Source organism: Carassius carassius, chromosome 21, assembly GCF_963082965.1.
Source record: "Carassius carassius chromosome 21, fCarCar2.1, whole genome shotgun sequence".
In the NCBI taxonomy this organism is placed as follows: Eukaryota; Metazoa; Chordata; class Actinopteri; order Cypriniformes; family Cyprinidae; genus Carassius; species Carassius carassius.
The window spans coordinates 24,672,714-24,696,796 of record NC_081775.1 but is presented as its reverse complement, the minus strand read 5'-3'; the positions used below and the strand labels follow the sequence as shown (position 1 = coordinate 24,696,796).

Here is a 24,083-nt window from a genome sequence, read left to right as displayed (position 1 = left end):
GTAGACACAAGCTGAATAAGATTTATTCTGCAGTGTAGACAGCTTAGTTGATTATAGCGATACAGTAATAAAAGGATATAGTTATATTGTTATAATAGGATTGTTTTAGTATTGTCACATAGCTTTTTTAAATTTATTCAAAATATAAATAATTGTTTTGTTATCTGTCACAAGGTCTAATGTTAATTTAAGGAGTATCTTGATTTACTGATTTATAAAAAGTCAATAAATGATTTCAGAAACAGAGTTCTTATTTTGAATGTGTAGCATATATAAAATGATAGCATACTGTAGATGTCACAAAGAAAACAAATATTTTAATGTAAATGTAAAATTTGAAATTAATAGTCATAAAAAGAAGAGAAAATAAGTAAGTTTTTGTCATAACCGTGCAGCACTACTGTGACACAATGACCTGTGTTTGTTGCAAATAAGCAACATTTTTTGTAACAGAACAATTTTTTTTTTCCAAAGTGTAATTTTGGTCCCTTGCACAAGCATATGTGAAGAGAGTGGAAAGACATGGAAACTCCCTGGTAAAGCCCTGCTGGGGTGTTTGAACCTACAAACTAACCACAGTCACCTCCACCCCACAGATCTACTCATTCATGACCACCAACGTCCTGAATCAGCTTATCATGTGACTGTGCTCATTTAATGTTGTTTTCCAGTTTGTCACAGTAACAGTTGGGCTGGGTGTATAGCTTAGATTCTTTTGTTCTTAAAGGATAAGAAAATATATGCACTTAAACAGCCTACGCCTGTCATACACCTGTAAATCACTTTTTTATTTGTTTCTGTAATTCTTTACACATTCTGGGTGTTCTGGTGTATAATGACTAGATCCACACAGCGGGTTTTTAATGGTTTGATCAGGGCACTTTGCAGTGTTATGAAACCCTGCTAGGAGTACCTGAGCTGTATATTTATGCACCTGGAGCACCTGTGCACTGTCCCGGGGCCCTGAAACATGAGACTTCATTCACTGGTGCTGTTTTCATGTGGTGTGTAATGGCTAGGAGACATTAAAATCCAAAGATCAGTGTTACTGAGTTATCATACTGGCTAGTCAGGAATCCCCTGTTGGTTTCAGATTAATTTGTCTCACATGTCTCAGAGTGTGAGGGATAGTCATGCTCATTTGAGAAGGCAGACCTGTTCTTCCTGTGTCGGGGGAAGCGAGGGGTCTGAGTCATAATACTCATATAAACCAGTGATTTTAGGATGGCAACTGTGACATTTCTAAAAATAAAAATAGGAACATGGAGTGGAATAAGCTGGGGCAGACCCTCCAGATCCCTGAAGGAGGCCATTTCAAAGATATGATTTTAAATCTTTCCCTCAATGTACATATTTCACAGGTGATTATAATTTTTTTTCATCATTTACTCACCCTCATGTCTTTTAAAATTCATCATACAAATGTTTATTGTAAAGGAAACATAAGAAATAAAGTCAGATTTAGAATTCTTACAGATTAAGAATGACATGAGAGACCATTTTTATTTTTGGCTAAATTACTCTGTAAAGCTTTTTCCTCTATAAGAAATGAGGCCTTACTGAGGTAACAAGGAAATCCAATCATATTAATGTGCATTTAAACAGCCAAATACATTTATTTCAGTGTAATTGGCTCCAGTCATTTTGTTCTGGTCAAACACTATATTTCATCATTAGTCTCAAGTCATCTTAAAAAAATAAATCAGTGTTTTTAAATTACACCCATTGTCTAGGATGTTTGTCACAGACAAACATGAGAAAATCTCCGGTCTTACCAATTTCATCAGTGTTTTTTTTTTTTTTTTTTTTTTTTACTCCATACTTTTTACTTTAATTCAGCTACTCTTACCTAGATTATTATTCACACAGTCCCCATAGTATAACCTAAGGAAAAGTTTTTCTCTGTAAAAAATGATATATGGTTAATAGTTTAAAAGATATAGCCAAAGCAATGTCTAATATTGTTTATTTTATTAATAGAAGCAACACGTAACATGGACACTATAATGTAAAATGTCCCTGTTATTTGTAACTCTTACATAAACTATTCTGTGTAATAGGAATCTGAAACATAAGTGATTTCCGTGCTCTCAGCCCAGGTCAAAAGGCCACTGTAGGCTAACATGGTGTCTAAGAGCTCTGCATGGTGTAATTTTCAACATTTCAGCATGCAGTGAGGCAGAGAGACAGCTGTCAGCACTGCAGAAATGCAGAAACGATCCCCTGTGGCTATAGATTACATATGCTAAACAATTAAACCATTAACTTTCTCTTCCTCCCCAGAGGTCATGAATATGCAAAATGCTCATTAAACTGTTGTTAATTAATTCTTTGCTCTACTATTTTCTCTTTAGACTCCCTATTGATTATCCAGTTCTTTCTCAAGTGCTTGTTTTATTCTAGACTGACATGCCATCATATGACCTCACTCTAAAGTGTCAATCACAGTAGCCTGTTCTCTGTCTCTTTGTCTCTCAATACTGCAAAGCACAGCTGGTTGCTGGCTGACATCATCCTCTATATCAAACACATTTATTTGCCTCGGGCTAATACAATGTCATGTCTGGGAATGTTAAAGTGTCTTTGTTCTCCAGGAAAGCCATTATCTTATTATTTTTCTCGACTGGCTTGGACACACTATAAGGATAATTGCCCAAAAAATTTCTGTCATCATTTAATCATTTATTCCGAAATAATGAAATTATAGTTTTAAATATGAAACTAACCACCAGTAGGTGGCAGCAAGTCACTGTTTTAATGAGTGAGCTACCGATTCAACAAAGTTGTTTAAATGGCTAATTCATTCAATAAATAAAGCAAGTGACTGTCTTTATGAATGGCTCACTGAATCATTGACTCACCCGTTTTGCACAATGCTGAATTATTCAGTACTGAAACACCGCTGTGTGTTGCTCGGAGAGGCGCCACTGTTCTGCCATGGCTTTTCTTAGAACTATTTTCGTTCGAAAAAAATGGTCAATGTGTCTAAAATAGTCAAAAGTCAGTTAATATTAACTATTTGTTTATTGTTAACTACTGTTATGGTTATGGGGGGGGGGGTAAAAATTTGCATATTTTTATATTATATTACTATTATATTATATTAATTTAAACAATTAATTTAAACAAAGCAAATAAAATATTCTTGCTCTTGTACCGAAACATACATACAAAATTGTGTTAAAATACCCGTCTTGGAGTGTGTTCGAAAAAACAGTTATGTTAGTTATGTCTAAAGTCATAATAAACAGTGGAGAAAGAAACTGGATGTGTATCATTATATTGGATGCATTGTCTCTTAAAGTGAAAAGTGCCTAATTTACTAGCTGTTGTCGGTGTCCTTAATGTTAATCCAAGAAAAGAAAGAAAATCACTCACTACTCTTGACTGAATTACTTTGTAGTTTTAAAAAGAATTAATCCTCAGTCAAACCAAAAATTATTCAGACACCAGATATAATTTTTTATATTTTTTCTAGTGGGTTAAGGACACTATAGTTAATTTATGTAAGTGACTATAGCGAAATAAAATAAACTCTGACATATTATACCCAAAAAATATTCATACTGTGTACTACCAGTGACATAGAAAAAATGTGGGACCAAAAATGATTCAGACACTTTGACCTGACCATGTTTTGTTTACGCGTTTTTCCTTTAATTTCTAAAGCAACCTTTTTACACCACAGACTGAACAAAATTAAGTATTGCTTGGTAATTTGTCAACAGACTATTGATAGTTGTGTAAATATTGTCAAACTAACAGTTGTCTGAAGTTTTGTTTGATTGTAATCCATTACATACCTTTCTATCAAAGTTATCTGACATTATCAAGATGAATTTTTCTGACACAGTTTAACTCTTGAGTTCGTCATATTTTGTTACCATTTTCTAAACTATAGCAAATAACTGTGATAATGTTGAAGGTGTCTGGATACATTTTGGTTTGACTATATTCAATTTTTACAGTGAAGACTATTCAGTGTTATTTTACATTTAATTATTCGGTTTCTGTAACTTGACACCTACAAACTTGAAAAAACATAAACATTGTGTAAATAGCACAAATAAATAAATAGACCGGACATTAAACAATTTCAAACAGGACCCACTTGTACAACCCTCACTGGGGCCCCCCAAACCCCAGTTCAAGACAGCAGTTCACAACAGTTCATATAAAAGCTCATTTCAGGAATTGACAAAGCTGCATCGATGAGTTTAAAGAACAGTGTTTGACAAAACAGAGCAAACGGAAAGAGAAAGTGCAATCTATGGCTATTATTAGCTCTCTATAGAAAGCATATTGACAGAAAGACAAAGGTTGTGCTGAAAGATACACAATCTTCCAACCTAGCAAAATTTGGGACAAATATAATGTGATTTGATGGGGGGGTAGGGGTTGGCTTGGGTTTATGTCCCCACCAATGTCGAAAGCAGACCCCTACGCCCTTGCTGTCAATACATTATCCGTTATCAGTCACCGTTTACCGTGAAATTAATAAAATCTGAATCATTCTCACCAAAGTTTCAGTGCTATGTTTGTTCAGTTAATGTTTGTTGTTGATGTTTTATTCAGGTTACTTGTCCGGTCGGGTAAGTCAAATTTTCTTTCACTTGCCAATTCACAAAATCCACTTGTCCTGGACAAGTGTTTATGTCGAGTCCTGTATATGACTTTATCTTGTGGACATTTTCAATTGTAAGTGAACTATACCTTAAACAATTTTTAGAGAAACATTTTTAGTATCGTCTTTCACCCCTGTCGAGTTTTTGATAACAACCTATTGCTTTCTCATTCCAAGTTGTTTTAAAAGGATTATCCTGAGGCAATTATGCAAAGGTATTGAAGGGGTATAGATGTAGGAATTGTACTGGGGACAACAACAATCACAGTCAAAGTCACTCAAAATGTGCATGCAGTACAAACAATTTTCAAAGAGCTCTGACTCTCAGAGCAAAAAGGTTAAACACACGAAGGAGGAGAATTCTCTGCGCATTTCAAAACAACAAGATGACTATTCTCACTCTGGCCCTTTCACCGTCCAGCCATCCCCCACAGGAGTTGGTGGGAATCTCGTGAATAATGCAGTTCTCCTTTAATTAATTCAAACCTGCTTTTGGAACACAAAGACTGAGTGAGAGGAGAGCAAGTGTAGTGTAGGGTTTAAAGAGCTCTTAACACACAGCCATGCATCAACCATGATGGCCTGAAGGAGTGGAGAACACATTCTGAAGTTCAAATAGAGCCAACCACTGAATTGTAGAACCACAGTGCATACATAAGTTAAAAGAATAGTGTAAGTTTAATACAAGTTAAGGTGTTTGATATCATGTAGATTACTGCAGAAAGTTATGTTTTGTGAAGCTGTCTGAGTTGTCCTTTTAGTGGTGGGATTATTATAGGGAGATTAACGTCTGGTTATTCTGACGTTATTCCTGTGGTCATGTCGTAGGTCACGGCACTTTCTGGTATCCCTGCATGGATCATGTGAAAGTAACCAGTTATAGCAGCTTTAAATTGTCAAGACAGAAGTTGAAAAATTGGATAATAACTCTGCACAGACAAGGCAAGTACACATTTTATCACATCTCTCATTAAAATATGAATATAAAGTACCCCTGAAACTTAATATTACAATAATTTAACAACAATCACATGTTCATGGTTTTCTGATGTTGAATAATGATCACATAACATGCAGGTAAACTAATGACATCATTCATGATTTTTAGTTTAGTTTAGTTTTCTTATTCAGCCAAAGGTAATATTAGTTTAATTGTAGGACCGTTTGGTTGTTTTAAATTATTGTGAAAGTGTATTGGGTCAACAGTTAAATGTCCAATGTAAAATGTACACTCAAAAGTCTAGGGTCAGTAAGTTTTCTTTTAAAGGGATATGAAAATGAAATGAAATGAAATGAAAATTCTGTCATTAATTACTCACCCCCTTGTCGTTCCGAAAACGTAAGACCTTCGTTTATCTTCGTAACACAAATTAAAATATTTTTTATGAAACTGGAGAGCTTTCTGACCCTGCATAGACAGCAATGCAACAGCAATATTTCTAGACCCTGAAACAAAAATATTCAGAAACTTTATTCAACAATTCTTCTCCCTCACGTAAATGTCTTCCACCATTTTGGAGAGTACTAAGATGAATGAGCATGCTTTCTAGTAAACGTAAATAACACTGATTACATTCTGGGGAAAATGCGCGCGTGCATCTTGGTACTCTCCAAAATAGGAGAAGGTAACTAGGGGAGAAGAATTGTTAAATAAATTGTTTTTTGTTTTCTTTGTGCACAAAAAGTATTCTCGTAGCTTTGCAAAATTGAAGTTGAGGCACTGATGTCACATGGACTGTTTACTGATGTCCTTACTACGTTTCTGGGTCTGGGAACATTGCAGTTTCATCAAAAATATCTTTTTTTTGTGTTCCAAAGAAGAACAGAGGTCTTACTGGTTTGGAACGACAAGAGGGTGAATAATTAATGACAGAATTTTCATTTTGGGTCGAACTATCCCTTTAAAGAAGTTAAAATTAAAGGTCATATGATGCTTTTTTAAAGACCATAATTTCGTGTATTTTGGTGTAACAGAATATGCTGACATGCTTTAATGTAAATTAAAACATTATTTTTCAAATACTGTACATTATTGTAGGTCCTCTATCCCCCTCTACTCTCAAACGCGTCGTTTTCTACAAAGACCCTCCTTCTGACAAGTGCAGTCTGCTCTGATTGGCCAACTGACCCAGTGCACTGTGATTGGGCGAACACCACAAGCACTCGTCGGAAATGTAACAGCCCTTTCCATAATTGCGAGTTTCATCTTTCAATAAAAATGTAAATACAGTTAATAATTTCCTTAGTTTTACCATCAGTTCAAGCACGAAAGGGGAACAGAATCACATGACAGACACAGTGATGAAGCTCGTATGTGTTTGCAGTACACAAGCCTCAGACGGTTAGGACAGCTGACTCCATTGTAATGTGAGTGACCGGTCTCTCTCTCTCTCTCTCTCTCTCTCTCTCTAACTCTCTCTCTCACACACACACACACACACACACACACAGATGCACTCGCACACACACACACACACACACACACACACACACACGTTGCACAAAACTCGCATTTGAACAGTCAATAGCAAATACTTAAATTAATAACAAAACATACAGTAGCTGATTCAGAAGCGCCAGATTGTCGTAGTGAAGTCAGAATTACGTCATCTCCTAGGTTCACAAAACGGTCATTCATAAAATGCGTTGCTAATTCCTAAATGCATCTACTTTCAGAAGGCCAAATAAAGTGCTTTTGCTAGATACACACAGCATCTCCCTGACATAGCTGATTTAACACTAACTGTGTTTACTGAAACCACGCCTTCTTTCTCTGCGTGAACATTTGGGTGGCATTATGCAAATATTTCCACATAGTGATGTAGACATGTGGAGGCGTGTTTGAATGAGAGTGAGAGTTCTAGTACTTCCTCTTTGACATCACTGTGTTTGTCTCATTGATTTAGGGTCCCATTGTCACTGACAATAGCAGTAAAGCAACAGGAGACAAAACAACCCAATGTAGACCACTCAGCTGCGCACAGACAGAGGAACATATGGGCAACAGTACATCAACATCTCTCCTCCGCCCCCCATGACAGACGCAACTCTTTCTGCTTCAACTCAGACTCCTGTACCAGTAGTCAATAGCCACAAATAAGGCCTGAGCAGTTCATTACGCAGTCCCAGCACTAAGGCTTATCAGAATAGGAAGTATGGAAATGCATACAGACGTGTGAATACACCACACGTCCATTCACTGAAGGCATGGAGCCAGCAGTCAGATCCGTCTCTCTCAGGTCTACGTGCTAAAAGTAGATCCTTTAAGATCTTCCAGTCCAATCACATGAAACACGGCTGCTCCCTAATTACTGTTATGAGCATGTTGAGCGGAAAACACCATAAACAAACAAACACCAAGAGCAACAATGGGAGGACAGAATAAGGCCAAAACAAAAAGGGTCTCGCTTCCTCTGCTGGATATTTAAGAAGTTATTAAGCATGTTTATCTGTGTACATTTTGACATTAAGATGAGAAAGAAACCAGGTTTTATATGTAAACATGACTTTGTTTTTTTTTTAAATGAGCTGTTTTTGATATAATAGTGTTTTGTTGTACAGGTAAAAACACTCATTGATAGTTGTTCTTGTTATACATTCGTATTCATAGACTACTATAGTCACACAATAACTGCCAATTTCTAATGGGCCATTCTTTTGTTGAGCAGGAAGGGGTGAGAAGAGATGTCAAGCCCCAAACCCCCTGCTACCCATCAACAATGTGACCCGCAGTGCTATACACAGTGTCACAATTTGCAAGCTTAGACAATCATATTTAGAGTTATTTGTTAAAAAAAATTTAATTATATTTTTTAAATTATAATTGAAATTTAATTATGTAGTCATGATAGATAGATAGATAGATAGATAGATAGATAGATAGATAGATAGATAGATAGATAGATAGATAGATAGATAGATAGATAGATAGATAGATAGATACATGCATACAAAATTAGAGGAAACTTTAATAACTGTACCACAACCATTTGTATTTTTTGCCTTACCTGGCTAAAGGTTGTAGCTTCTCCAAGTATGCAAATTATGAAATACACTCCTTGTGCAGTCTGTTAGTAAGAGTTTCTCAGTTCCACAGCAAGCATAGCGACCTAGTGCACAGATTCACACTGATGGACAACAAGTTGAACATGAACGACAATGTTGCCACTGACCTCCCACTATGAGCTGTGCCGGTGTTTCCCAAGCAATCTTACAATCTCCTCCAAGTCCCTCTCTCTCCTGCTCACTCTTTCTCCTTAGTTCAGCCCCCAAGGGAGTGATTTAGATTTGCCAGTCACACCCTCTCCAATGGGCGGAACTTATGGAGTCATCTCACAACTGACTAGCCAGCCCCTGCCCCCAGCAGCGCTCTCCTCTGTCATGTGCCCAGTCCAAACATTACTGGCCTTTCTTTGTTCAAGTTAACTTTTTGGACAAGTATTACAAGTCTGTGTTGTGTGTCAAATGAATGCTGAAGATGTCAATGTTAAAACTTAAAATATTCAAAAAAAAATGTATATTTTACACCTAATATGGTCGTCAAAAATGTATTTAACTGTCAACCAATGCTTTTTCAGAAAAGGTCAATCAGAATGGCTAAATGTTTTTTCTTTTCTTTTCTGTTGTCTGTGAGGAACAGAATTTCCCGTCTCTTTGTCCTCGGATTCCTCTTCATTGTCAGTGGGATGATAACAAATGACAGAGGCAAACTTCCTTCCCGAATGATTCAGGCAGAGAGATTGGGTGCGGTGTGAACTGACTAAAGTCTGATGAGAGTGCGGTGATCATGCAGGCTGGTTTTGTCATTCAGTTACTGTCTGTGTGTTGTGAAAACCATTGTGCAAACATCCAGATCCAAAGCTAACCATTTTTATACATTTCTAATATTGTAGGGTTGTATATAAATACCAGAAGTGCCTAAGCACTACACAACAATGAATTCACTACTTACAAAGTGTGTGCACTAGAAACACTGAAAAGGATACATCTGGATTGAAATAGGCCTCCTTAAGTTACAGCACACCTGCCTAGAGTACCATTTGTCAAGTGTCAAAACCAGACATTGTCCTGAAAACAGATATATATCTGTCAAAGATACCACTCAAAGCACTGTTATCAATCTTCAGCTCCATGCAATTAAACATGTACATTTTGAAATTGAGCGTTTATTATGTGACATGGGCAATAGATCACTAATAAAGAAGAGTTTTGGTGAATCTGTCAACATGTCGGTTTTGTTCAGCCCTTGAGTTCTCAAGTAATGTTGTACAGACACAACCAAAGATAGCAATATCCATAACGAATGATAAGTCTGGCAAAACAGCTTCACATAAAGTAAAACTCTAAATTCTAATTGCACATTAACAACAGTAACAGTTTCAACTTTTTAACTTGCTTTTAATAACAAGGTCTTCTTCGCCTTGACTTGTATTTTCTTTATTGTTACTTACACATATACTGTAAATAACACAAAGCAGTCCTGCCTGCTGATTGTGATGTCAATATCTCTACTGTGGTATAAACAGTATTGCACAATCTATAGTGCTTGACACACTTCTACCATTTCATGGTATTTACCATCATGCCATAAGGCCAATGATTGTGAGCAGACATTCTTTGCTTTAATCTGATGATCCCATCACCTTAGGCACCTTGACGTGGAGTCAGACCACCTGACTGGACCTATACAGCCTCAAGCTGAGCACTTTTGACTGGAAGACTGGATTCAGTGATTTGACTAGTAGCTCAAAATTCAAACAGGTTATAGAAGACACAGTTACAGATGAGAACACCTCAAGCATAATGGTTTGTTTGTAATGGTGCATCTGATGTATTCTGACCTCAATGGTAACAATATAAGCTTTTTAAAGCAATGATAAAGCTGCCATGAAATCAATTTTCATTATATATTTTTTCATACACTTTAATATTGTTATCAATTCATTGGTGCAAATTATTTTAAAAGTAAAGAAAAATCTCAAAATTTTTCTAAAGTTCTCTGAAACTCTTTAGGTGACATGAATTAGGAAAATTATAAAGAAATTAAATAATGACATCTTGAAATATATATATTTTTTTAATGTTTTTTTTTTAGAAGTGTCCTTATTGCAATGTAATTTTTGCAGTTGTTTCCTTATAAATTTGTTGCAAACAGCACAGCTCATTGAGTCATTACGTGATTATTGAGTTAATTTGCAATTACTTGCAGTTTCTAATAAAGTTACCAGTAAACAGACAAATAACTATTTTAACTTTGATTTGGAGCTTGGTGAGCAATTTTGAAAGCAATTTTGTATTGAACTATTTTATGTATTTATGTGTTTTCATACAGGAACAGAAACAATTTTTGGAATGGAATGCATCAATATGAGCACAACACAAAGTCTGTGTCTCACAAACAGTCACAGGAGGTGTCCCTTAGAAGGGATATAAAGCTCATCTATTTCTGCCTCTCTCTCCTTTTACTGGTTCCACCCAAGGCTGAGAGTTAGAGCAGTTATCAAAGTATGAAATGTTATCTTGCCCCATTCCACAACATGTAATCATTCAGGCAAAGTTTTTTTAACAAGAAAATAAGAATTTCCTCTCATGACTCATTTTCTGAATCATAAAATTGTTGATTTTACTAATTGAAATCAGATTTTAAGTCTTTACAAAATTATTATTTGTGCAAGCATAATTCTTTGTGTATCATGGAATAATTAAAAAGCCTTATTAAACTGTGTTATTGGATAAAACCATGTTAAAATGTGAGCAATAACTTGCCTCAGTCTTGCCAGCTTTATCTTATGCCCTGTGCCTCAGATAAACATGATGTGGAATCTGCTTGTCATGACTGGTATTTTCCAACACTGGCAAATGGCTTCTCAGCAGCGAGCACCACTACATCTGACCTGTCGGCTTAAAGTCTAGCTGTCATCAGATGGAGTTTAGCTGCCACTTATACATGGTCAAGCACAGTCATATTGATGGACTAAGTGGCCGCTGGTGACTGCTTGTCCGATTCCAGCCCCACATTCTTTCTTAAATAAGTGCAACTCTATTCTAGGTCTCTGGATAAATATGGCTAGTGAAAGTAAAATGATCTTTACCAGGAAGGAGAATTGATATAGACTGTATTCAGAGTAGACAACATATTCATATTCATCTAATTTTAACAACTTTCTGGAGATTTTGTCAGCAGGAAATTTATTAAGATTTTAGCAACAGAACAGCCAGACACAGAAACAGTTTCTTCCCTCATGCAATCCATCTCATGATCACTTAAAAATCTTGGAACACACAACACTATATACATTACCTAATTAACACCATACTTGTTTACATTTCAAATTTGCACACATCATACCTGTACATCATAATTTTCTATATTATATTTTGTATTTGCTTTTTTGTACATTGTCTATTTTGTATATTTTTATATTCTTCTTGTTATCTGTGTCCTGTCTTGTCACAGTCATTCTGTTGCACTGTGGAGCTTCTGTTTATACTAAAACAAATTCCTTGTATGTGTAAACGTACCTGGCAATAAAGCTCATTCTGAATCTGATTCTGAAAATGTATTCTTCGATATTTTATTGGTGGACTCAACCCATTTTACTTCCATGTGATGTATTTCATATTATTTTATAATTATAATTTTATCAGGATTGTAAAAACTTATATATTACAGGTGGTTATAACAGAAAAAAAATATGGCTTGGTGATTTCAGCCAAACAAGGAAAGCTTCAACAGAGGTGGAGTAAGTTTTGATTATACATAATCCAAACATTTTTAATACATTTTTTTCTTGAGACTAATGTGCATTGATGAATCATTCACATTAAGACAAGGCACATGCATTAACAAGGTAAAAAAAAAATCTTGAAATCCTCAGATGTATTTTTTCCATTAATGCATTTTGTGTTTTTAGAATAAATCAAATGTGGCATCTGCTCTGAGTCAAGTCTTTTGGGCATGTTACATTTACCTGACGCTTTTATCCAAAGCGACTTACAATTGCTATATATGTCAGAGGTCGCACGCCTCTGGAGCAACTAGGGGTTAAGTGTCTTGCTCAGGGACACACTGGCGGTTCACAGTGGATTCGAACCCGGGTCTCCCACACCACAGGCATTGGTCTCATCCACTGCGCTAACACCACCCCATGTTGTCGAACTTGGCAAAATGCTAACAAATCCCTCCTCCTAAACATATTTAAACATTGCTCAGAAGAATAATGGACACTTTCTACAGGTGACATTTGTCTAGCAGACAAAAGAGTTTAATGCGGGTATCTGAAAAGACAGAGCAGCAGCACTGACTACTTTTTGCCCCAGTATCATCCTTCATGAAAGACATATTTTGAACATGTATCAAATTTCAAAACGGAGGTTTTTTTTAAGAGGGGCCCAGCTGTTCATTCTGGCTAGGAAATGTGTTTGTTTATGAAATGCTGGCACAGAGCTGAATGTGACTGAGGGGTGATGGAGCTGATGCCAGCTCTATACTCTCACACCCAATATGAGCGCATGGACAGGGAAGAGTTTTCCCACAAAACGCCCAAGAAACGCCCAGAATATATCCAAGAGACACCCTCTGGGCTTTCATCTAACTGTGATTAGTTTTCTCACGTTTTCTCACAAGGCTCAGCCCTGGCTCTCAAAATATTTAGAATTATGCTGCTTTTTCTAATGCTTATGCTGGATTAGGTTTTACAAAGCACCCAAGTGCTCAATGAAAGAACTGCATAATTGGGATTTCATTTGAACGTATATCCACTCTGTAATTCAACTATTTTCATGCTTAGTCTTAATCATAGTTTCTGCAACAACAGAACATATATTGGACAATAAATAATAATCAAAAAATTATGAAACCCACATAGAAGGATGCATTGCTGACCTTGGAGTTTATGTAGCTCAGAACTGCTTATGTATGGAATTTTATATACTGTATGGTGGCATCCCTTTGAACGAATCTGCAATCTCTGCTGAGAGCAGGGAAGGCAGTTAGCCAACCACCCATTTAATAGCATGCTTCATTTAATAGCAAACTCCAGCCCTTCTACACAAGAGCAGCCTGTCATCATTGCACATCACTGCAAAAAGTGCTGTGTTTATGCACTGGCACACACTTTTCAACTACACAAAAAGCACCAAATAAAATAGTGCCTGAAGCTAAATGAATACTGGAATAAAGAAAAAAAAAATCATCATTTAGACATTTACTTACTCTCAAGTCATGTCAAACCTGTATGTCTTTCTTTCTTCTAGGAAACACAAAAGAGATGTTTTGTAGAATATACAGTCTGTTCTTTCTCATACAACAAAAACAGTTATTGTCAAGCTCCAAAAAAGAACAGTTCATATATGTACCATAAAGTAGTCCATATGCAAAACAATCATGTGGCTTTAGAAGTCGCACAGACCACTTTTCTTCTGCTAAACGTATTGCATTTTTGCTTGCAGATGATATAGGTTTGGAACAACATTAGGGTGAGTAAACAAATGACAGATGTTTCATTTTTGAGTGTTTAATTAAATTTGCACTTTAGAAGGTTGAAATGCTTGGGAGATTGATTTCAAATAACTATAAAAGTGAAAGGGTAAGAAAAAACTTTGAAGCACATAAAATACTAAATTGGTCGTTTCTGGAAATAATAGTGTTTCAATAAATATATCAATTTTTCAGTATAAGATTTGAAAATACAGCTGTTAAAATAATATTGCCAGCTGAAATTGTATGTGTAACATTTGCATTTCTCACAGGATGTGAAGGATACAGGAGCTGAATGGATACGCTACTAGAATGGGATGGGGTAAAGGTGTCGAACCCGTTTTAATCGGACCACCTATTGAGTCCTCAAACAGCCAAAACATTTCAGGGAAACAATGGTTATTGTCCTCAAGCATGGGACCATGCCAGTAAAGACCAAACGTTTTTTAAAAACTGACAGTAAGTTTTCAGACTGCTCAAAGCTTTTGCTTATGCTGTAACCCTTTTTAAGTTTGTGTTTACTTGATTTGTAATATTAAATAACCGAAGCATTTGTTCAAAAGCTGTTCAGCACTATTCCTATTGGTTACAAAACTTAAAAAACATTTTATCTGCAAAGTTGCTGATCCAAGACATCTAATTCAACAGCCCATTTTCTAAAGTGTCAGAGTCTCTATAGCAATAGAGTCGAGGCAGTATGTTATGCCTGGGAAACGAGCCTTGGCCTGTCAGCCCACTGTTTGTATGTGTGTGTCTTGACATGCTTTTTAAGGACTTAATTACACACAGTGGTGGGGTGCCCCCACAGCAATGCTGACTGCCAGGATTGCGGGATGGGTGAAAGGTTTTATAATCACCTGGCAGATCCTGCACACAGCAGCGTGTGTCTGCTCCTCCTCTACATAGACACTTGTCTGTGTGTCTGTTTGACTGAAGGGTAGGGGTTGCAGTGTTGCCAGATTTTTCTAAAAATAAAAAACAAGCCCAGAAAAAGGGACCTGCCTCATTAAAATAAGCAGCAAGTCAGTTTTTGTGCTCTTAGTGATGGGTGGTTGGTGGTAATACAGGTGCATCTCAATTAATTAGAATGTTGTGGAAAAGTTCATTTATTTTAGTAATTCAACTCAAATTGTGAAACTTGTGTATTAAATAAATTCAATGCACACAAACTGAAGTAGTTTAAGTCTTTGGTTCTTTTAATTGTGATGATTTTGGCTCACATTTAACAAAAACCCACCAATTCATAACAAGTTAGAATACTTCACAAGACCAATAAAAAAAAATCGAAGCCCAGGTTTCTTTGACAGTGGCCTTCAGCTCATCTGCATTTTTTGGTCTGTTGATTCTCATTTATCTCTTGACAATAGCCCATAGATTCTCTATGGGGTTCAGGTCTGGTGAGTTTGCTGGCCAGTCAAGCACACCAACACCATGGTCATTTAACCAACTTTTTGTGCTTTTGGCAGTGTGGGCAGGTGCCAAATCCTGCTGGAAAATGAAATCAGCATCTTCAAAAAGCTGATCAGCAGAAGGAAGCATGAAGTGCTCCAAAATTTCTTGGTAAATGGGTGCAGTGACTTTGGTTTTAAAAAAAACACAATGGACCAACACCAGCAGATGACATTGCACCCCAAATCATCACAGACTGTGGAAACTTAACACTGGACTTCAAGCAACTTGGGCTATGAGCTTCTCCATCCTTCCTCCACACTCTATGACCTTGGTTTCCAAATGAAATACAGAACTTGCTCTCATCTGAAAAGAGGACTTTGGACCACAGGGCAACAGTCCAGTTCTTCTTCTCCTTAGACCAGGTAAGATGCTTCTGACGTTGTCTGTGGTTCATCAAATTCCTTGACACGTCTGTGTGTGGTGGCTCTTGATACCTTGACCCCAGCCTCAGTTCATTCCTTGTGAAGTTCACTCAAATTATTTAATCTATTTTTCTCAATAATCCTCATAAGGCGGTGGTTCTCTCAGTTGGCTGTGCATCCTTTTCTTCCACACTTTCTGTTAACATGCTTGGATACAGCACTCTTTGAACAGCCAGCTTCTTTGGCAATGAATGTTTGTGGCTTACCTTCCTTGTGAATGGTGTCAATGATTGTCTTCTGGACAACTGTCAGATCAGCAGTCTTCCCCATGATTGTGTAGCCTAGTGAACCAAACTGAGAGACCATTTTGAAAAACCAAAGTAAACCTTTGCAAGTGTTTTACATTGATTAGTTGATTGGCATGTCGCCATATTCTAATTTGTTGAAATTGGTGAATTTTTGTTAAATGTGAGCCAAAATCATCACAATTAAAAAAAACAGACTTTGGGTGCATTGAATTTATTTAATACACGAGTTTCACAATTTGAGTTGAATTACTGAAATAAATGAACTTTTCCACGACATTCTAATTTACTGAGATGCACCTGCAGATTAAGGAGAATTCCTTATTTCATTGATTTTATTTATTTAATATAGAAAAAAAACTTGTTCTTTTGCATCTTATTTTTTCTTTATAATTTATTTTAAAAAATCCTATACTTAAAAAAAAATGTTTTATGCATTCAACTGGCCATTTAGATTAATTGGGAAAAAGGTGTTTTTTTTCTTGTAAACAATGAAGATAAATTATAAAATGTAAAGTGTGGCTTGATTATCATCAGATGGAATGTTTTTTCTTGATGGTTTTCAGACATACTTTATTGTACTATGTAGGGCAAGCGCTATCGAATACGTGATTGTATTTTGTAAATAAACCCCATAACAACACAACCTGCAACTGCCTATATTTATAAGAAACTTTATTAAATCTATGACAATGTCAAATAAGTAATTTTTATAAGCAATTATAAAAATCCATGTTGTTTCAAAGTAGCTTTAAAAAAATTGTGACCGTAGAGCCCCGCATAAGCAACTTTACAATGAATGTACTTGTGCTAATAATAGACTAGTTATACAGCATGTAATCCAACTCATGTTCATTTAATACATTAAATTATACAATTTTCACTATGTCAGTAAGGCAATGTTTAAACTGTAAGTATAATGATTAGTTTCGTTTTTCAAGTCAATGCTAAAAAAAGTAGACATGTCAACTCTGAGGGGTAGTCTGATGTTAGGATGTCTTTGTGTGTGAGTGTGCGGAAGCAAGTCCATTCATGACTCACTATCAGTGTTGACAGTAAATGCTTCTTATGTTTCTTAGTGTTCTCTGATGAGCCGTTATCCCCATAATTTCAGCATGCTGATTAGATGTGTATCACTTTCAAGGCTTTGAGATGACCTCTTGAAGATCTCGAGGATAGCATAATTATGTTTGTCTCAGATTAAAACTTTTCCACCAAGCTGAGCTAGCAAAGAGTTTATATATATGCACTACCATTACACACACACACAATATTCCACAGGGAGATCTATCACACACTCCAATGCATAGTTTTGTGAGCTAATCCCTGTTGATTTGACCCCATATGCATGTGTCCCCGTGCCTGCAGCCTGAACTGCTCTCACACCCTACGGATAACCTTGCTGTGATTAACGAAGCTCTTCAGTGTCACAGGCTGTCCAATAGAAGCAGGGCTATGGAGCAGCAGACTCAGCCCAGCCAGAGAAAACCTCCATAAATATAAGCTCCTGCTTTTGTTTTCACCGCTGTGGTTTATGATGAGGTGTGTGCATGGAGATAGATACTTTAATTGCTGGTTGAGTTTAATGGTTCTGTTACAACTTTTGTATTTTAAAAAGCCCTTATAAATAGCAGAAGCCAAGTCAGTTCAGTAAGTTGCCACCCCTTGAGCAGCTATCGTCTATGTTGGCAATAGGGATAAAAGTGAAGCTTGTACCTACTCTACCACTGAAAAGTTTGGGGTTAATAAGATTTGAATTTGTATTATTATTATTATATTTTTTAAAGAAAATATTACTGTTATTCAGCAAAGATATATTAAAGTGACAAAAAAGACATTGTTATTAAATATTTTTAGCAAAAGAAAAAAAATACCTGAAAAAATATGTTAAGAACAGAGCACAACTGTTTTCAACATTATAAATAAAAAATGCTTCCTGAGCACCAAATTAGCATATTAGATTTTTGAAGGATCATGTGACACTGATGACTGGAATAATGCCTACTGAAAATCTAGGTTTGCTATCACAGGAATGAACTACATTTTACAATACACTTTTTTAAATTCTAAAAACAGTTATTTTAATTTCTAATACTATTCCACAATATTATGTTTTTTACTGTATGTTTGATTAAATAAAACTTGTAAACGGTAGTGTACCTAAGTGGGAAAAGACCGGGACTGACCTCTTTTTGTTTCACGCTCTCGCAGCACTTGGATACTGGAGAAAATGTGGATGCGATGGAGACGACTTTGGACCCCCATACCCAACAGATCCATCTCTGTAAGGTGCAGTAAGTCCTAGACAGAGACAAAAACAGAGTTGAAGTGGTTTAAATATGTGGTGAGAATGACAAGGGCTAGAACTAATGGCCATCTATCATTCACATACAAAAACAAACATCAGAAAAGTGTATGTTTTAAGCTAGCGGTGTGTGATTACGGACTGTGCTTCGCCACTCCTCAAAGCCAGGCCTCGTGTGGCTTTCAAACGATACATTCCTTTTGCTTCTGACACAACAAAAACGCACGGCTATGTTTTAGACGGCATCTCTGCTTTCATTGTTCCTGGCAGGACAAAACAAGAGCAGTTTAATTGAAGGTTATGTGCTATTTTCTGCTGTTTAGTATTTACAGTGCACATGCCAAAGCATTCCTTCCAAAATAAACAATAACAAACATGTGCTTTCACAGCATATTGGGTAATTTGGGACTGCCCATATCTTGTCAATGCAACTAAAATTGGTTTGCTCAGATTTTTGTGGCTGCATTCCAATTTGCATACTATCCATCCTAAATATGCAAGATTTGAATTTGTTTGTGTTTTGAAATTAGCCATTTCTGTCGATTGTATTCATAAGAATGTATCCTTTCATGGAAATGCCAAAGATATCGGTACACAGGAGAACATAAATTATGTAGAAAGGATTTTCACACAGAAATTGCTAGTAAATGTCACAATTTATTACAACGAAAAAGCATGTAACATTGAATTAAACATGACATTTTGAAGTAGAAAGACTGCAATCCTGAAAGCAAGATTTCATACTTTAACTCTTGTTCTTGTAAATTTTTCTCCAATAGTTTATTTACAACTTTGTTTTTACTTGGGTAAATGTTATTTAAAACATTCTATACTGAAATTATAATGTTGTAATGCCTTAATATACTTACTGTAGCATTTAAAATGACCAATTAAAAGTTTTAGTATATTATTTTTAATAAAGAAAAAAGAGCAAAAATTTCATTTAAAGCTGCAGTCGGTAACTTTTGGTGCTCGCGTCTGGCGGAAAAACATTGTGTGACAGATAAATACAACAAAATAAAATTATACGACTGGCGTAAAAACTGTGGCCTTCACGTGACCAAGATGTAACAGAGAATCCAGCCTTTTTTTTTCAAAATAAAAGATCGTTATGGCTCAGCGCACTTCTACCTGTTATTTGTTTTGCAAAAATCCACCGCTCCCGGCTCTTCTGGTCCAATCAGCGCAAGGCTGTGCCACAGAGTTGTTTTGTGTTGAAAATGTAAAAAATATATATAATGAGCGAGTACATCATGAATCCATTTTCCAAACCGTGTTTTTGTCTTATCTTGAATCACAATGGTACCCCTATAATAAGTGTTTATATTCAGACTATTTTAGTCTGGGTGGTGTCGGCAACGCTGCAGAGTATCACAGTACCTGCGTGACTTGCCATAGATGTAAACAGAGAGAAGTAGCTCTGGCTACAATGTTCTTCCGCCAGACGCGATCGCCAAAAGTTACCGACTGCAGCTTTAAAATGTCCTTGTAATCTTAGTGCTGTTCATTCTCATTATTCAAAGGCCTTTACCAAGTCATACGTTAAGCTGAGCTATGAGAATCCGTGTGAACTCTGTTTTACAGAATTGGTGCAGTGAGGTGAAGAAGTGTTGATCTAACTTTGGAGTTACAGATGCATGCTGCATTGCTCTCTTTGTGTGTTTTATCTTATCTGCTCCAATGGATTCATCGAATGGATTCTACCCAGAATCTCCTACATCAGCAGCAAGTACTCTTTCCCACTGCCATGTCTCTGTTTTTACAGGCTAGTTTGGGGAAGCACAGAGAAGGGTGATGGACAGGGACGGACAGAGTGGCAGACAAAAAAGAAAGCCAGTGAAAGGCCAGAGTGTGGGAGAGAGAGGGGCGAAGAGATGGAAAACGAGGGGATAACATGCTGGTAAGGGCCCATTGTTCATCTGCCTTCAACCCACAGCTAAATCTAACAAGCCATGACAAAGCCTCTGCACACTCAACTCTTTATTTACCATGTCTGGTCTCATATCAATCTCTCATGCCGAGACTTCAAAAACATGTCACTAAGCATTCAGCTTTCCAGACACCTCCTCTTGAGTGGACAGGTAGATATAAGAGATGTGCTACTTTGTTGTTGTTTTGGCAGAAGGTTTGTAGATCTTAAAGGGTTAGTTCATCGAAAAATGAAAATTATGTCATTAATGACTCATCCTCATGTCGTTCCAAACTGAAAGAACCGAACTTCCCATCACTACTGGTGATCCAAATACCGATGCAACCGGTTCTTGACTCGAGAACGAGTCAATCGTTTGTTCATTATCTGGCTCGGCTCGATGTTCATCTTCAGTTCTCTCTTCACAGCAGTTCAGTCAGTGTACTGTTTGAGTACATGAATTAATCTGGGATATTGGTTTGTTTGAACTCAGAGGGAGTGTCAGCCACATTAAAAAAGTTAACAGCTTAAGTCACAAGGAGACACAAACCGTTTAAAATGATTCAGTTCGATTTGGTGAACTGGTTCAAAAAGATCCGGTTACATCGAATGATTCATTCGCGAACCGGATATCATAAACTGCTTTGTTTTGAACTCTCTCTCACAACAGACACGGAAGAGAAGACAATGTTGAATAAAGTTGTAGTTTTTGCTATTTTTGGACCAAAATGTATTTTCGATGCTTCAAAAAATTCTAACTGACCCTCTGATTTCACATGGACTACTTTGATGATGTTTTTATTACCTTTCTGGACACGGACTGTATACCATACATAGGTTTTCAATGGAGGGACACAAAGCTCTCGGACTAAATCTAAAATATGTTAAACTGTGTTCCGAAGATGAACGGAGGACTTACGGGTTTGGAACGACATGAGGGTGAGTCATTAATGACATAATTTTCATTTTTGGGTGAACTATCCCTTTAAGCCATTGTCCTATTAGATGGATGATTTGCGTGCATGTGTGTGTGCCCATTACTCATAATCTAATAATTACTAGTTGCCCTTATAAAAGCTTCCATGGTACAGTGATGATATTGTATGACAAAACTATGGTACTTTGATATAATAATAGTGATGATAGTACTAAAAGTAGGTTTGTGCATTTAGAATTTAACTCAAAATGCTTTTGAAATTCTAATAAAATTCCTGAATTTGAATAAAAAAGGCGCTGAATTGAAATTTAAAACTGAATTTATGGAAGCTATATAAATGTGTGTGTTTGTGTGTAAGTCAAACATATTAGTCACTCAAATCAGTTATAAAATAAAGGGAAAACAGCTCTTTCATCATTGGTTAAAGTGGTAATGGATACTTAATAGCTGTTTTATTGGTGCTGTTCTTCATCCAGACTTTACCCTGCACTCCATTAGTGAGTTGGAATCACAGAAATATGATTTACCGTTAATGTGCATTGCACAAAGTAATCAGCGAGCCTTTAAAGGACATGTACTGTAGTTGTCTCAGAGTCAACACTGCTGTTGTTTCTGATCCACTGTTCATTTCTTTCTTTGGCAGTTGAGTGTTTTTTTATTTCTAGAAAATAGAGCTGGTTAAATTGTAAAGTGGATAATTTTGTGGAAGACAGTCTCTTATATCTTGTTATTTGTGGAGCATATAATAAATTATTTCAGAGCTGAGCAACTGGAATTCTTTATAGGGCACTGAAAATGAGTCACCTGGAGTTCATGCTGTGTGTGACAGGTGGTGATCAAAATGTTTCCATTACATACAACTATCATGGTTCTGGTTAGAATGAAAATGAAAATTATGTTTTGAGGTACAAATACATTAATGTAGGGGTGTCTGATCCCACTCCTGAGAGTTCATCTGCAACCTGGTTATCCTTAGGATCTTGATTAGCTGGTTCAGGTTTGTTTCATTATGGATAGAGCTAAAGTCTGCAGGTGGTTCTCAAGGAAATACATTGGACAACCCTGTACTAATGTAAATGGGATGCCCAAAAATGTATCTGAAATGGAGTATTTGGAGTATTATACTATATTGGACACAAACCTTTAACAAAAAACATTCTCACTCTCCTCCTGATTATTTAAAAAGTTACACCAGGAAGTAAAGATAAAAAGTAAAGTACAGTGTTTGTGCAATGTAGAGAATGTAGAGTTAAGTTTGAAATTTAAGATTATGTATGTGGTTAAAGTATTTTGTTGGCAGTAGCTCTAGAAGTGAAGTTTAGCACTATAGTCAGGTCAAGCATGCATACTGGTTCTGTAAGCCATGGAAATACTTTCAGAATCTTTGTTTTGCTGCTGTTCCTGGACGCACTTACAGGTGAAGTGTGCTGCCAAGAGTATATGGCTGAAAATACATGTCAGATCAGCTGGTCTAAATTCTGTGAAATGCTTTGAACGGAATCTCAGCATGCTTTCCCGAGTTCAACCACATAGTTTAGATTTCACTTTTCTGTAAGGTTTGCTGCTTTTCAGAGCTCACTTTGACCGATAGCTCTATAAGTTGTTTATGATTATAAATAATAAAGAGAAGCTCACAGGCAGTCATGCAATTTCAAATAACTGTGTTTGAATAATTGCATGACACAGTGAGTGGTATGCAGCTCTGCGTGCATGTGTGTGTAAGCATGTGCATGTGTGTCTAAACTCACAGTGTGTGCTGACTTTACCTCCACTCCATCATATTCTTCATCGAATAGCGAGCAGTATTGAGGTAGCCCCAGCTGACTTAACCATTTCGAGATGGACATGTGCTTCATGATGGAATTTTATCCAAATGTTGCCTAAAATGCCCCTCTGTATGGAAGGCTGGAAGAAAAGCAAAGCATTATTTGCATTAATATTGTGATTTACTTAATACTTTTTTCAAATAGACTGGAGATAAAGTTTGGGTCATGTCCCACATATGTTTATTTTATCTATTTTTATTTATTTATTTATTTATTTATTTTTCTGTACAGCACTTTGGTCAACTTTGGTTGTTGTAAAGTGCTTAACAAATAAAGTTGGTATGGTATGGTACTGGTCTAAACCACATCAGGTTCTTTTTCTATATAGCATGATGAGTTATCTGACACATGACATTCGAGTCATTATTTGGCCTTGCCTTCAGTCACAAATGAAACAAATTTGTACAGAATCATCTGCCCTCAGATTTGACAGCTCATCCTGGAAGCTAAAAAAAAACATTACTGGGGTTGCAACATTCTGTCTGCACATGATTCTTTCTCAATGAACCCTGGGGGTCCGCAAAAAGAAAATACATGGTACTTAAGGTGAGCAATGCAGTCCTAAGAAATCTAATAAGCAGTTTGAACGGTTTCATTACGATTAAGAAGTGATTCACAGTGCAGTTTTGTGCATGAGTGTGTGCATGTGTGATGGGTGGAGCACATGTGCATAAATGCATATGTGCAATTTGTGTGCTTGCATGACTCTGGATGTCCTCCCTCTTACTGACTGTGAAACCACACTATGGATTTATGGTGTTGGCAGAGGCTTTAATTACTATATGAACCAGCTCCCCTTAGTTTAATAGCTTATTTATGATAAGGCAGCATTTCTACTCCTTTTCTCCTTCAAAAACTCTAAGTATGATTGGTCACATCACCAGA

The 24,083-nt window shown here is 36.5% G+C and overlaps 1 protein-coding gene across 4 annotated transcripts in view; it reads right to left on the bottom strand.

Moving 5' to 3' along the window:
* The window catches only part of bcar3 (BCAR3 adaptor protein, NSP family member), a 68,124-nt gene that overhangs the window by 37,757 nt on the left and 6,284 nt on the right, over positions 1-24,083 (bottom strand). The window contains exons 2-3 of one of the 4 annotated variants that reach the window (XM_059503973.1): positions 23,121-23,277; positions 18,408-18,522 (exon numbers count right to left, since the gene is read on the bottom strand). In XM_059503973.1, coding sequence (XP_059359956.1) covers positions 18,408-18,522; positions 23,121-23,228 — 223 coding nt within the window. In that variant the 5' untranslated portion in view covers positions 23,229-23,277. Of the gene's footprint in view, positions 1-8,631; positions 8,929-18,407; positions 18,523-23,120; positions 23,278-24,083 lie in introns of those variants that run through there. The other 3 variants (XM_059503974.1, XM_059503976.1, XM_059503975.1) reach the window with 3 other exon arrangements.